At 36.0% G+C, this 15,446-nt stretch overlaps 1 protein-coding gene across 4 annotated transcripts in view; it reads left to right on the forward strand.

The window, feature by feature from the left end:
* msi1a (musashi RNA binding protein 1a) overlaps positions 1–15,446 on the forward strand; it is a 53,650-nt gene that overhangs the window by 18,461 nt on the left and 19,743 nt on the right. For all 4 annotated transcript variants that reach the window (XM_079871374.1, XM_079871373.1, XM_079871375.1 and 1 more), the window contains 3 exons: positions 2,793–2,834; positions 5,148–5,240; positions 15,029–15,077. In XM_079871374.1, the coding sequence (XP_079727500.1) occupies positions 2,793–2,834; positions 5,148–5,240; positions 15,029–15,077 (184 nt within the window). The remainder of the gene's footprint in view (positions 1–2,792; positions 2,835–5,147; positions 5,241–15,028; positions 15,078–15,446) is intronic.

The following is a 15,446-nucleotide window of genomic DNA, read 5'->3' on the forward strand; positions in this document are numbered from 1 at the left end:
CAAAAATTACATTTTAATTGCAAAATGTTTGTATTAAGTGTTTTAAATGATCAGTATCCATTCATTATTTTGCTAGAATTTTTAATTATTAATCAAATACTGAGTAACAAAAATGCTGTCCATGTGCTCCCTTTCTAAAACAATTTTAATGTTTGATTGTAATCATAATGCCAAAATATCTAAACCTTGTCTTTTAGAATGTCTAAATATATATCTAAATGCAAAACCTAATAAAAGAAAGAAATTATGTCTAAAAAAACAACTAGGGAATCCAAAAGCCTCTCTATATATTTATATAGGGAGCTATACAGCTGGTCACACCATGACATTGCACAGGTTTTTATTTTTAATGTCTCCAGATGGCACTATTCTCAATTAAAAAAATAGATTTTAAAGGCCTTCACTCTATTTTAATCTGAAATATTGCAAATTATTATTTGACAAAAATTATAGAAATTTAAAAGGAAAAAATAGCTCTTAAAATTTTTACATCGCATAGTATCATAAAATAACAATCATAAAGTAATATTGAACAAAAATATATTAAATTGATTTGCCTAAAAAACTATTTCACCGTGAAGGTACCAAGTGTGACTCAAAATTGAAGGGGCTCAGAATCGATCAAAAGGGCTTGCAAAGATATTTGTATAATGTTTGTATAATTTGTATAATGTATAACTATTAGAAACTAAATTAACTAGTAGATGCGCACATCAAAAATCACTTAAGGATAATCAATGCTTTACAGAATCCTGTGAAATTAGTTTAAAATTATGGTGATGGTGGTTTTTATCCGGTTGAACTGATTCACACTCATGTATCCAACATGACTTCACATGATGTTTTGTATTTCTCGTGCACAGGTTGGGACGAGGTTTGGGATCAGAAGGTGACTATGAGTGTAGTCTAGAGATTCTGAGCTGAAATCATAGTACTAAAACTGTAGACACTAGCAAGATCAACATGGTAGAGTCTTGCTGGAGCGCACCAATAGATTGCTACTGTGTGCTACACCTATATGAATCTAGTTGGTGTAGAAGGTCACTTAGATCAATGGCAGTGCATGGCATGGGTGGCTAGAGATGGTTTCTAGAATTAGGATGGAGATAGCCTTGTCTAGTGGGATTAGTGCTGATTTTTGTTGATCAACAAATCTATACCTTCTAGATTGACAGGATACTGATCTATATTTTACTTTACAGGCTCTATTCTCATACAGTCTGCTGTAGGCATCTGGTCAAGTATGATTTACTTATCAAATATTTATTTTAAGTTATATCTTTCGGAATACATTATGATCCTAAAACTATTAGTAACTTTAATTTAACTTGTTCCAGTTTGCAATTTTTTGCAAATAGATTGCGAGCTTCCTTTTTTCCCGCTGTCAGGGTTGCTTATTGATATAGATATTATACAGATATTTATCCAACTATTTCATATTACTATTGTATCCCAATATATCCCAACAAATAGGAAGCATCAGTGCTCACAAACAATTAGAATGTCATTGTTTTCAAAATGTATTGAATGCTTTTTTATTTTGCAGGATGTTTACAAAAGAGTGAATTTTTGGTATAAGTAAATAGTTATGTAAATATAGGTGATCATATGTTAATGAGCTTTTGGTTGTTGTGATGCCATTGCATGATGATTTGCATCTTAGTTTCTATAAATGTTAGATAAATATCTACAGAGTACAAAGTTTTTTTGTGATATGTCTGTAATATAACCAAATAATATGCTCTTGATATTGACATTTTCAATAACAAAAAGGATATGTAAATTTAAATACCCCAAATTTCGAATTGTACAGATACAGATTTGAAAAAAAAAAAGCTTTATTTTCTTATTATAATTAATAATAAAAATATATTATTATGTTATTTATTCTTTTTTTATAGTTTTATATTTTTCAAATAAATGCAGCCTTGGTGAAAAACTTGGTGACCTCAGACTTTTTTCTTTAATTTTGCAGGATATTTGCAAAAGGAAATATCATTTTTGGTATAAGTAACTTTTTTTAAACACATTTATTTGCCCCAATAGATATTTTAAAACATGGGCAGATGAAAAGCTTTAAGCAGAAGTTTCTTTCAGTTTTTCTTGTGTTTCTCACATGACTTGCAGTGGTCAGATGATTCCACACTGGCCTGAAACATGGTGGGAATTTAATGTAATTCCTTTTGAAATATTTCAGAGGATTTGTCTGTTACGAAAGCTTTCATTTCCTGCCAGGTTCTGCTCGCAAGACTGTGAATATTGTTCAAGTAAAACATTGTGTTGAAGTATGTGTTGAAGCTTTCATCAATAAATCAACTATACTAAATATAGTAACTTACATTTTCATGGTGTAGATTGCTTAAAGAAAACACTGACTGAGATGTAAGATGTAGAAATACTTAATTTGGTGATCTAGTTGACTTCACATGCACAGTTCAGTTTGATTTGTTTAATGTTTATTTTTCATATAATGATTACATTATGTTAACATCAGTAAATCTTTGGGAAACACTGACTGGTCTGTTTGTTGAACAGCTGTGATTGGACTTTGAGAATATTAATGAACTACTATCTTTGTCTTTTAAACGGACCGTACGTGACGTTTCTTCTCACTCATGCCTCTTATTCCCTCTCAAGATTCAAAGAAGCTTAATTCACATGCTAAACAAATCTCTCTCTCTCTCTCTCTCTCTCTCTCTCTCTCTCTCTCTCTCTCTCTCTCTCTCTCTCTCTCTCTCTCTCTCTCTCTCTCTCTCTCTCTCTCTCTCTCTCTCTTTCTCGTTCTGTCTCAGATTGACCCTAAGGTGGCCTTCCCACGTAGAGCTCAGCCGAAGGTGAGTGCGAAGTCTCAGTTCAGGTTAACATCACAGGTGTTGTGATGTCACACGTCACTTCTCATTAAGGACATGTAGGCTCTGTTCTAAAACCTATGAGTGTTTCAAAGCGTCACAGGTGTTTTCTCCATGTGACAGCTCTTCTTTTTGACCATATTGCATAGAAGTGGCTTGAAGCATGGGCAATAAACAAACAAAACCTTTAGAACGACAAGTAAAAGGACCGTAAATAGAGACTAAACAACGGTCTCCTCTAAAATGTTTATAAAAATTCTAAAGATACTTTCTTTTTGACCGTATCGCACATATTTTACTGTACAAATGTTTGAGGTCGATACGATTTTTTCATGTTTTTGAAAGAAGTCTCTTCTGCTCACCAAGGCTGCATTTATTTGATAAAAAAATATTGTAATATTTTGAAATATTATTAAAATATCAAAGAACTTTACATATTGTAAAATGTCATTTATTCTTGCGATCAAAGCTGAATTTTCAGCATCATTACTCCAGTCTTCAGTGTCACATGATCCTTCAGAAATTTACATTTATTCATTTAGCAACTTTTGTAAAATTATACATGTCACTTTTGATCAATTTAATGCATCCTTGCTGAATAAAAGTATTAATTTCTTTTGGAAAAATCCAAACTTTTGAATTGTAGTAGCTATATATCCTTCAAAGATAAGGTAAGCCCAGAATGCATTGTGATGTGCTCAGTGAAATTTCTTCCAAGATGGCGTAAATTAAAAATAAAAAGTCTAATTTAACTTAAAAATTAAATAAAATTCCTGTCTACACTGGACTGTCCTATAAAAATAACGTGAAAAAACCCCCTCCTAGAATAAAATAGATATTGGTGCAGTGTATTTTTATGCTTATTAGTGTATTGCGTTGTTAGCTTGAAATCAAGTCTCCCCTGCATGTCATGAAAAGTGTTACTTGTGGATCTGTCTGACAGAGTTTCTCCCTATGTGAAACGTTCCAAATCCGAGTTCATTAAATTCCATTTCGGAGGTTCCATTTTTAGTTAGGATGTTCCCTTAGAAGGCAGGTGCGCATACATTAATTAAAGTAGCTCACTAGGTTTTGGAACAGTCGTACATTACTCCTACTTGTGTAATAGACACACACATTCTTTTTTTTAACAAAAAATATTAGTAAATGTTCAAATTAGCTAGGGGTGTGCCGGTTTCAGAATTGGTGATGACGGTTATGACGGGAGGGGGGGGGGTGTTGCGACGTTCGTCTGTTATAGGACAACTGAATAAACGAGCAGACACTGATTAGCTATTTGATCGCCTAAATAAAAAAAAATACAATTAATATTTGTGTAGTGTTCAATGTTGTTATCGATAGAGATATGCGGATGGGGTATTATTTCATCCGCAACCGCATCACAAAACTCATCATCCGCACCAACGTTTTTTGACCAAATTTCAAAGCCGCACCCGCCCGCCATCCGCTGATTGTTCTGCGGTCTATGGACGATGCAATGCTCTGCTGATGCGAGCCGCAAGAAAGCCCTTGTCTGTTCTAGAAAGGATGCAGCAAAGATATTTAATGCTAATGTATGAGGCATAGGCCTACGCTGAGTTTCATTAATTTACGATGAGATGCGCTCTAGTTCACAATGCAATGCAAGTGAACGCAGCGCACCGGCGCCTCCGTGTCACGGTTATTATATTGTCATTTGCTTTTTATTTATTAAATACATGCAATTGGTTGATGAAACATTTATTAAAATTAAGATACAATTTGTGCAAAACGAAATTCGCTTTAAAGAAAGGCTTTTAACAATGCAATGCAAGTGAACGCGGCGCGCTGGCGCCTCAATGTCACGGTTATTATATTGTCTACTATATTAGCTTTTATTATTAGCTTTTTTTTTGAAGTGGTAAAAATCATGTCTGACGATTTACAAAACAAAATTTGCGTTGGTACTTGGCAAAGAATCAAATACAGTTGGAAACGACGTAGACCATTAATGACACAGACTCTTAACAATTGTTTTTAATTAGTGTTTAAACATTCTCTATAATAAAAAAATGGTTGTAAAAAATATTTTAATAACACGGTTTTGGCGGTTATACAGATCTAATGACGGTGTTCAACAATAACCGTCGGTCTCACGGTTATATACTAACCGTCACACCCCTAAAATTAGCATGTCAATGCTGTAGAAGTTCATGTAGTTATTAACTACAAATAAAACCTTATTGTAAAGTTTTACCAAATACTTATTAAAATGGCACCTTAGTTTTCTTGTAGAAAGTCCTGTAGTCTCATTATTTGTCTTTTCTCTGGTGTTTTCAGCTGGTAACAAGAACAAAGAAGATCTTTGTTGGAGGGCTGTCTGTCAACACCACCATCGAAGATGTGAAACAGTATTTCGATCAGTTCGGAAAGGTGAGTTCAAGGGCTCTTTTCTACTTTTATTATTTCTGTCATTTAGTTTAGCTTCTCATGCATTTTCCAACCCCCCTCTCTCTCTGATCATTAATAAACCGGCTGTATTTAGTACTGCAATTTAAGACTTCTGTATGACAATCATACTTTTGTTCATCAGGGCAGGTCAAGCTGCTTAATACCATTTAAGTAAATGTAGGCGGTTATATGTTAATGAACTTGTGGTTGTGATGTCATGATGTCACATGATGATTTGCATCTTAGTTTCTATAAATGGTTGTAAATATATTAGATTATGTCTACATAGTTGAACTTATGTATATAGACACGCATGCACATGTGTGTTTACTTAGCTATCTAAATGGGCACGTTTCATAGATGTAATGGTTTTTATACTGTACAAACTGTATATTCTCTCCCCTTACACTAAACCTACCCATCATACAAAACTTTCTGGATTTTTACATTTTAAAAAAAACTTGAATTACTTAGTTTATTTTTATACCAGATTTACAAATGAGGAGGTCCCTAAAGGGAGGTTTTTGGAGATTTTGTCAGGTTTTGGTCACTTCTGAGTACAAATTTGTCCCCAAAATATAGTTAAGTAGGTACACACACACACACACACACAAACCAAAACCAGTTTTAAAAGAACCAGAAAAACAGTTTTCTGTGATATGCCTGTAATATCACCCAATAATGTGTTATTGGTGCTTTCTTTGACATTTCCAATAACAAAAAGGTCACGTATATCTGTCTCTGTTTTGATGCCCACAGAACACATGATATCTCTTTTATGCTCCATCTGTCTCCACTTGTTCCATTTGTTACTGTCATATTCGATGTCAGTGGTAAAGAATTGGTGTCCCAGTTGGAGTCCTTGTGTTGCTGCTTTTTCTTTGGTGTGAGAGCGGCCCGCTGAGTTGAATAGTGGACAACAGGGTCTAAAGAAAGGGAAAAGCATATGAGTAGAGGCAGGAGACGAGTGAGGGAGGCGGCGTCGCCTCCTGTGGGTCGAGGGCAAGAGAAGAGAGCGAGAGGAGGAGAAAGAGTAAGACACGCACTACAAAGGGAAGCTTTAAAAGTGGGTGTCCTATAAAATTGTCCTAATCTAGCCAGAACTATTAGAGTAAAAGGGACACAAAACAACTGGTCATGATCATATTTATGGGTGATTCTTTAATAGGGAAAACCTTCTGACCTTCAAATACCCTTCAAAAGTTTAATGTTTTTGTCAGAAGTCTCTTCTGCTCAACAAGGCTGCATTTATTTGAGCAAAAATGCAGTAAAAACTGTGAAATATTATTACAATTTAAAATAATGGTTTTCTATGTGAATATATATGTAAGTGTAATTTGTTCCAGTGACCAAAGCTGAATTTTCAGCATCATTACTCCAGTCTTCAATGTCACATGATCCTTCAGAAATCTTTCTAATTAGAGCTGCACGATTCTGGATAAATTGAGAATCACGATTTCTTTGTTTTTGTTTCAAACAGAGATCACGATTCTCCCACGATTCTGAACAGACAACTTAACAAAATAACATGTAAAGAGGTTCTGACAAAATGTTAATTGCTGCAGTCTATTCAAAAATGTTTTGAATAAATTTGAATGAATTATTTGAAACTAAAAATCAGTTTGAGTGAATGATTCAATGACTCGCTCTTAAAGACTTGTTTCATTATTGGATGAATCAGCGTGTTTGAACGAATCTCTCGAATGAATGATTCAATGACAAACATTTTTTTTAACAGTCACTTGTCGCCACCTACTGGTGTAAATGATGTAATTGATACAATCGTTATTTGAAACGAGTAAATGATGACATAATTTTTTAACTCCCTTTAACAGACAGAGGTGAAATGATTCAATGATTTGAAGTCCACCTGTGGTGAAAATCAAGCTTTTAATGTTGTTTATATGTCTGTGGTGTTTTTAATATGCTTTAAGACAAACCACAAATTCATAAGTCGACACCATTGCTCAGTATTTTCTCCTTAAAACTGCAGTGAACCAAAGACAGTCTCAAAAATGCTGGTGTTTCTGACGTCACAAACTACCTTGTAGCCAATCAGATCAACGTGTGATCATCAACCAGTGGATCTCTGAGCTGGTGTGAGTGAGTGGAGGCGGGGCCCATTTGCATATTCATAAAACCACATATACTAAGGGTGTACATTCAAGCTATTTTAAGGCATGAAGAAATTTCTTTTGAAGGAAAAAACTTTGAAATATGTAATTTTGGTGATCAAAGTTGAGTTTTAAGGGATAAAATTATCGACTACAGGGGGTCTTTAACGTGCAACTCTTATTCTATGCTAATTTGATGCTCAAGAGTGTATTTATGAGTAAAACAGGATATTCGGCGAGGCAGGACTTAATTGTATGCTTTAAGAACTGATTGAACTTGTGAAACACACCAGGTGTCATGTGATTGGAAGGGAAGGCCAATAACTTTTATATGTTGTGTTTATATAAATAGGGTCAATTTTATGATTTCACCTTTAAGAAAAAATATTTTCTTCATGTTGTAATGATCATTTTGACTTGTAAAAAAAATACCAAAATCCACTCATGTTTACCAAGACCATAATTCGATCATGACGTGTGGTAATGTTTATATGAAACATACTCTGAAGACATTTCAAGTAGTCCCTCGCTACAGAATCACACTTATATAAAGTGACACTTACTGTAGTAAATGGTGTGAAGGTAGGAACGGGAGAATGGGGCGAGGGTGTGAGGGTGCTGTTGGTAAAGGGGGAGGGTCTCCGAATCTTAACTGATGCAACAGCTGCTGCCCCCCCCCCACCCTCTCAAGCTTGTTTCCACGGTGACCTGCTGGGCCTATTGTCTCCGCACACATCTCACTGTGACACCGGGTGCATGTGGGCTCTTTTTTTTTTTTTAAATATGTAAATGCACGTGTGGATTCAGTGGTGTACACTCTCACAAATGCGTATTAGTGGGTGTCAGCACCTCGTGCACCTGTTGGGCTGCCGGGAGTTTCAAGACAACATAAAAACAGTATTATTACCATTCAAAGGTTTGGAATAATTACCATGTTTTACTGTTTTTGAAAGTAGTCTCTTATGCTCATCAAGGCTGCATGATCACATGATCCTTCAGAAACCAAACCAAAACAACCAAAACTGAATGATACTACCAGAATCCAAGCTAACAAAAATATGAACCTTATTTATGAATGTTCTCTGAATGATTTTTTAAAAATGTTCTTGGTTTTGCGAACGTCAAGGAAACATTCCATTTTATCGTTCCACAAACGTTATTGGAACGTTACTTTTAAATGTTCTCTGAACGTTCCGAAACAAGTAGTAACATTTAAAAATTGTTAGACAAACGTCCAAAACATTTCAGAAAAAAAAAAACGTTCCATGAACCATGTATAAATAATGTTTTTATGTTAACATTATTAAAGACCAGATAACTTTGAAGTTTCTTTCAAAAACATAACAAAATTGTAATAATTTCAAACTTTTGACTGGTAGAGTAAAATCCAAACGTGTTTCAAATTCCATTTTGGGCATTCAAGCACGGGGAAAGTATGTGAAAGCAATCTGGATTCATCTTAGGCAAGGTTAAAGTTTACAAAGAAAGGATTTTTCTACATTTAATCTGTGCAAATATTGTGCTTCTTCTCCACACTCCTCTCACTCAGCGGTTGGATCGGTATCAGAAAACACGGTGCACATGCACTAGCGTATGTATCTGTTCACAGTATTTGGTGGGAGAAGCCCTTGTTGCCGTGAACACAATCTGGCCGGCCGAGCCCGTCCGGGAAAACTCACTGCCCTCCATTGTCCCGATCTGTTAGGCACAATCCAAAATGGTTGGAATATGATCAGCCTCACAAAAGCGAAGTACAGTGAGAGTCCAAGCGCTCCGACCCACAACAATGGATATAATGAAACATTGAGAGGGAGAGGGCCAGTGGAACGGACAGACTGGAAAAGTTAGTCTCCAGTCAGCCATGAGAGGTGTCGATTAGAGAGCTTCACTGGACCTTTTGTCCGCTGGCCTGTTTAAAGGGAAAACGAGTGATGAGGAAGGCATAAAAATCAAGTTTTATCTGGAGATCTTATACCTTCTGCTTGTTTAATAAAACAGAAATGTGACACTTGGCGGGTTTTGGAGAGGACAGAGAGTGTGTGTTTTGTTTGTGAGATGACTATATAGACTAAATAACATGCTCATCCATGGCGGTGTAACAAACATGTCTCCAGAAATCCCTAACATTTGTTTTGAAATGTAATTTGTCTCATAGCTGTTTCTCGATTTGACATGTAAAATGATTTTAGGTTGTGTTGGTGCAATATTAGCTGTCATCTTTGAAGGACTGCCTTCTTAAACATTTGAACTTTATTTTTTTATTCAAATGTATTTATATTTTGACAGTTCCTAAACCTTTTATTCTGTTTAGGGATGCTATATTTTTTTTGTCATGTCTTTTAGTCCTGTTATATCGATTAATCGCAATTAATCGCATCTTAAAAGTTTATATAATATATGTATTATATATTATACGCACACACACTGTATATAAATGTGTGTGTGTGTGTAACATATATAATACATATATTTTATAAACCCAAACTTTTATGTTAGATGCGATTAATCTTAAATTAGCAATTTTCTTTGTTTTAAACATTTTTGGCTTCAGTCTGATTAGACTGATTTTGCAATCATATAATGTCAGGGTTTATTTTTTGTTACGATTAAGATAAACTTACTAATTATAATTAAATAAACTTTTTACATGCCAGTTTACAAAAGTACAAAACAACTAAATATTTACTTTTTCAGAAAGCAAACATGAGTGTCTGTGTAAAACTCACTGAAACGAAGTTTGGGAGGGAACTGGCGCAAGTTCAACGTTAAACTTTAACCATAACAGACATAAGTTGCTAGGGTGTTTTGGGTTCTTTCTTACTGGACCAAATCTAAAGAAACTCAATGAAGATATTCTTGACTCTAGGGCCCTGTTTACACCTGGTATTAAGATGCGTTTTGGTCGATCAGATCAGAAGTAGAGGAGGGAGACACATTCCCGTTTTCGCCTGTCTCTTTTGTCCACTTTCAAACACTTCTGTCCTGATTTCTTCGAGGGGAGGGTCTATGAGCAGATAAATGTATGGGTTTTTTCAGATCTTTCGATCTAATGGACAAAATAAGCTGATTTTACATATGAAGGACATATGAATCGACAGAAAAACATACAGAGAACATCAGCTTTAGTTTCTGCTCTGACAGACACAAGACCAGCCGAACACTGTGAGTGTGTGTGTTAGACATCAGGAATGGTGAGAGAACATTGAGCTTGGTATGTTTTTCATCTTCAAACCAAACTTGTGTCTTCAGCCGACAGTTTAAATCCCGTCTGGCTAGGGCTCTTCTCATAATGTTACTCATTAGATCAGTAGACGGAGAGTAGACTGTCTTTTGTGTCTGTTTGAACACACTCGACCACATGAGCGTTTACACTACTAAAGCAATCCTGTCGAATGTGTTTTCAACTACCTCTGGAAGAGGTCAAAAGTGGACAAGCTCAAAACGCTTAGACCCCGTTTACTCCTATATTTAGTGTCGTCCACTTGTGAAACGCATCTTAATACCAGCTGTAAACAGGGCCTATGTGTGGCTCGGGTCACTCTTCAGTCTAAACAGTCGTTTTATCGTCTGCCAGGTAAATCTCATTGCTTAGTAAAGTAACAACACACCTCTACTCAACAAACCTCACAATTTGAGGTATGATTCATGTTCATAGAACAAACAGTGCAGGATTGTTTGTACACCAAAGTTTAATACTCATGGTTAATGGTTTGTTGAAATCACTAACCTCAAGTCTGATCAATAATAATAGTAATGCAAACACCACACCACATTTAGTTCTCAAACTTTTAATTTTGACATGCAGATCTTTTAGGGATACACAATATATCGGTGACACTATCAGCAGCATTATTTTTTATCATTTGTAATTTGGCATATCTGGAAAAAGTAGATTTTTTGTTGTTGTTGTAGTTGTTGTTGTAATGCCCAGTTTAAAAAAGTTAGGCTGTACATATATTTAAATTATTAATATAAAGTTTTGATGCCTGGTTTCATGTCAGATTCTAGTTTGGAGCTCTAGTGTGAATGTTTTTAGGGACAAAAACATCTGAATCATCCAGAAATTCGACTGTCGGTATCGGTTTATCTGTTATTGGAATGGTTAATGGGTGAGTAGAACAAGTTTTCCGTCTCTTTCACCTATTTATACTTGGTCAGTAACTCATAAACACAAACATCACATTGATCATTTTTCACATCAGACACATCAATGCTAATGCTCACAGCAGCTGTCGGTCCGCGGTCTTCTCCTAACTTTGCAGTGTCATTGGATTTGGAGGATGGGGAGGGGGTGTTTGTGGGATTGACTCAATGAAGGGAAGGGTACGACCAGGTTTCAATAGGAGGGGTTAGGAGAGGGTTATAGTTAAATGTCAAGTCTAAGAGTGTGTGTTTGACAGCGGCCTATCTGGGCTAAGAGTGTTTGACCTTTCCCATGGTCATTTAACCAGGTGGCACTGAAAAGAGCTACTCGGTCACATAAATGTTGGCGTGTCATGTGACTCTCGAGCGCTTCGGCTCACACAGACTGAAGTGACGTATAGTCCTGAAGAAGAAGCCATCAGTCAGTAAATAATTAGGCCTCGGATCTGGACAGGAGACAGTTAACAGTTGCTTCACGATGCTCGTGTTACAGGTTGTGTTGAGTTTCATCAAACGATCAAAAGCAGGATATAACTGTGAACAAATTCACACAGTCGTTATCAACATTTTCAACGTTAAGGTGTGGTGTTACGCTAGATGCAATTACATCAATCTCGAGTTACAAATCATATTAATATTACGATAATCAATATGAATGTTGTAATGTTTGGGATATATATATATGTAATAAAAAAAATCTCATTATGAAATGACGTTGGCCACGTTGGCCACAATTATTGGCACTCAATTATTGCAATGTCCTTTTCCCAAGATAACAGCTCTGAGTCTTCTCCTATAATGCCTGATGAGTTTGGAGAACACCTGACAAGAGATCAGAGACCATTCCTCCATACAGAATCTCTCCAGATCCTCTAGATTCCCAGTTCCATGTTTGTGCTTCTCCTCTTCAGTTTTCTACAGGGTTCAGGTCAGGGGACTGGGACGGTCAGGGCAGAAGCTTCATTTTGTGCTCATTGACACATTGTTTGTGTTGATTTTGATGTTTTGGATCGTTGTCCTGATGGAAGATCCAACCACGACCCATTATAAGATTTCTAGCATAGGCGGTCAGGTTTTGATTTGTTTATCTGTTGGTATTTGTTACAATCCATAATGCCATGTATCTGAACCAGGACCTCCAGCAAAAAAAAAATAGGCCCACAACATTAAAGTTCCAACAGTGTCTTTAACCGTGGGCATGGGGTACCTTTTATCCCAGTGCCACTCAAACTCTCCTCCTCATCGTTCATTAGCTCAACAATCTTTTGCTGCACCTCAGATCTATATTCTTTGGTTTTACTCATTGTCATGGATGATTAAGAGAATTTGGCCTTTGTGTTTCCTCATATTCATGGCTGGATAATTTCATGCTCCTAGTCACCCTGGTTTGCTAAAAAAAAAAAAACATAAATATGAATGGGAATATACTTCATAGATATTTTACTCATAAGAATTCCAATAATTGTGGCCAACATGCATTGGAGAAAAACATTTACTCCATAATGTGATTCATAATTCCCCCCACTTTCAATTGTTTTACTTCAGTTATACTTCAGTCAAAGGTTAGAACTTTGTGAATTTTTTTAATGAAATATCAATATATATATAATTTAATTTAATTTAAATAATAAACATATCTACATTATCTAACCTAAAGCTTCAGTTTAGTAATAGCGATGCTTGATGCTAATAAGCAAATCTTTGACAAAGTAATAATATTGTTTATTAGCCTAACTGTAGGCTCTTTATGGTTGCAACATTATGATCAAAGATTATTCTGTAAATGAATGACTGAAGCAGTAATATATAATTTAACTGATGTACAGTCACAGGTGAACCATTTTATAATGGCTTTAAAGACAGCCCATCCAAACAGATTTTAAATCTATTCATTACTGTTTTTTATTGTGGCGGTTGATTGTACAACGTCTAATCAGTTCTGTCTACGGCAAATGTTATTATGTGTAGTCTTATGTTAGATGATATTGTGCCTGTTGATGGGTAGGAGACTTATAGCTTTTTATACGGCAATTTGAATTTAAAGTTCTCTTTTCATTTGTTAGCCTGACCGTTGCTTCATCACTGAAAACATATTCCTCTCTCTTGTCAAAGTTTATTCTTCCAGCACTATTCATAACAGCCATTATCCAGCTCCTCGTCTCTCTCTTCTCTGTTCTATTCATGAAAGGAGAAGCGAGGGAGGGGGTCAATTCTTCTAATTGAAATTCTTTGCAGAGTCTCCATGGGAATAGTAAACTTTGGAGAGGGTTTGAAGAGAAAGGGGGGAACAGGACAGAGAGAGTTATTGAAAAGATTTACCCCCACGAACTGTGAAGTCGGGAGGGAGCGGACTGAGAGATTCAGGGTATCAGGCTGTTCGTGTAAACTACGGCCGGTGGACACCGATGTCTGTTTAATGAGAGAGAGAGAGAGAGAGAGAGAGAGAGATGTGTTTGCACCTTCGTTTTGTGTCTGCGCCGGTTTCACTGTTTATTCTCCACAAACAGTTTCTAGGGTTACTACAGTCATTAAAACCTAGAAATGTCAGGGGATTTTTAGACCTGGAAAAATAATATTGTGAATATAAATTCTAAAATATTTTACCAGGTTGAGTTGCTTCTTGTGGAATTTTTTTTTTTTTAATTCCTCCTCATGTAATCACACATAAGAGGATATTAGGGAAGTAATATAATGGAAATAAATGTATCTAGTTGTGTTTTACTCTAAAATATTTTATCAGCCTGAATTGCTTCTTGTGTGTGCAATCTGTAAAATGATAAAAAAAAAAAAAAAAAAAAAATCCATATATAATAATCACACAAACCAGGATTTGGGGATTTTTTTTTTAAAACCTTGAAAAGTCATGGCAATTTCTATAATTTTATCAATATATATATTTGTCTAGTTTTATTTCATTCTGAAATGTTTGCTTCTTTTGTATGCAAAATGATTTTTGAAAAATCATATAATCATGCACTCATGAAAATGGTTTAAATTAATGGGATTAAATGACCCTGAATTTCTACTTCAGCACTAGGTTCCTTCACCATTAAGAAATTAAATTACGCATTAAAATTAAGCATCATAGAAACTTTGAAGTTCCACAAAGAACTTTTATTTTGTAGCACAGACAGTTGTGGCACTGTTTTAGTTAGCTATTTGATGTCCAGTGTAACATCTGGGTTGTGAAGCGCTGATCTTATAGAAGCGTATACACTGAAAAACTGCTCTGGATACAAATAGCGTTGTTTGCTTAACCTAAGGTGCTTTAAAGTATTCAAAGTCCCCTCTTTTATTCCCCCCCTCTCTTTTTCTTCCATCCATATTGTCTTTCTTCTCTTTCTCTCTGTCCATCTCTTTCTCTCTCTCTGTTCCCTCCTCCCTCTCGACCCCTCCATCTGCTGCCCCTCTCTGTTTCTTCAGAGCTTCACAATAGAGCCTCATGCTGGGTAATGGCTTAGAGTGTCTCATCCCTCTCTTTTGTGTGTGTGTGTGTGTGTGTTTTGTCTGCAGGTTGATGACGCGATGCTAATGTTTGACAAAACCACCAACAGGCACAGAGGTAAGGCGGCATTCAGGCACACACACACGCAAATGCACACGCTCGCGTTCAAAGCCTCGCTGAGTCATATAATTATACAACAACAGTCAAGTGTGTACATGCTTCTGCAGTCATTCAGGAGCTGATGTTACCTCCTCTTTTCCTTTCTTCTCGTCTCTTCTCTTCTCGTCTCTTCTATTATCTTCTCTTCTCGTCTCGTCTCGTCTAGTCTCGTCTAGTCTAGTCTAGTCTGGTCTCTTCTCGTCTCCACTCTCCTCTCCTCTTTTCGTCTAGTCTTGTCTCTTCTTGTATCGTCTCTTCTCTTCTCCACTCTTCTCGTCTTGTCTCTTCTCCTCTCTATTCGTCTGGTGTTGTGTCTTCTAGTCTCTT

This window comes from Squalius cephalus (genome assembly GCF_949319135.1).
Source record: "Squalius cephalus genome assembly, chromosome: 5".
Classification (NCBI taxonomy): domain Eukaryota; kingdom Metazoa; phylum Chordata; class Actinopteri; order Cypriniformes; family Leuciscidae; genus Squalius; species Squalius cephalus.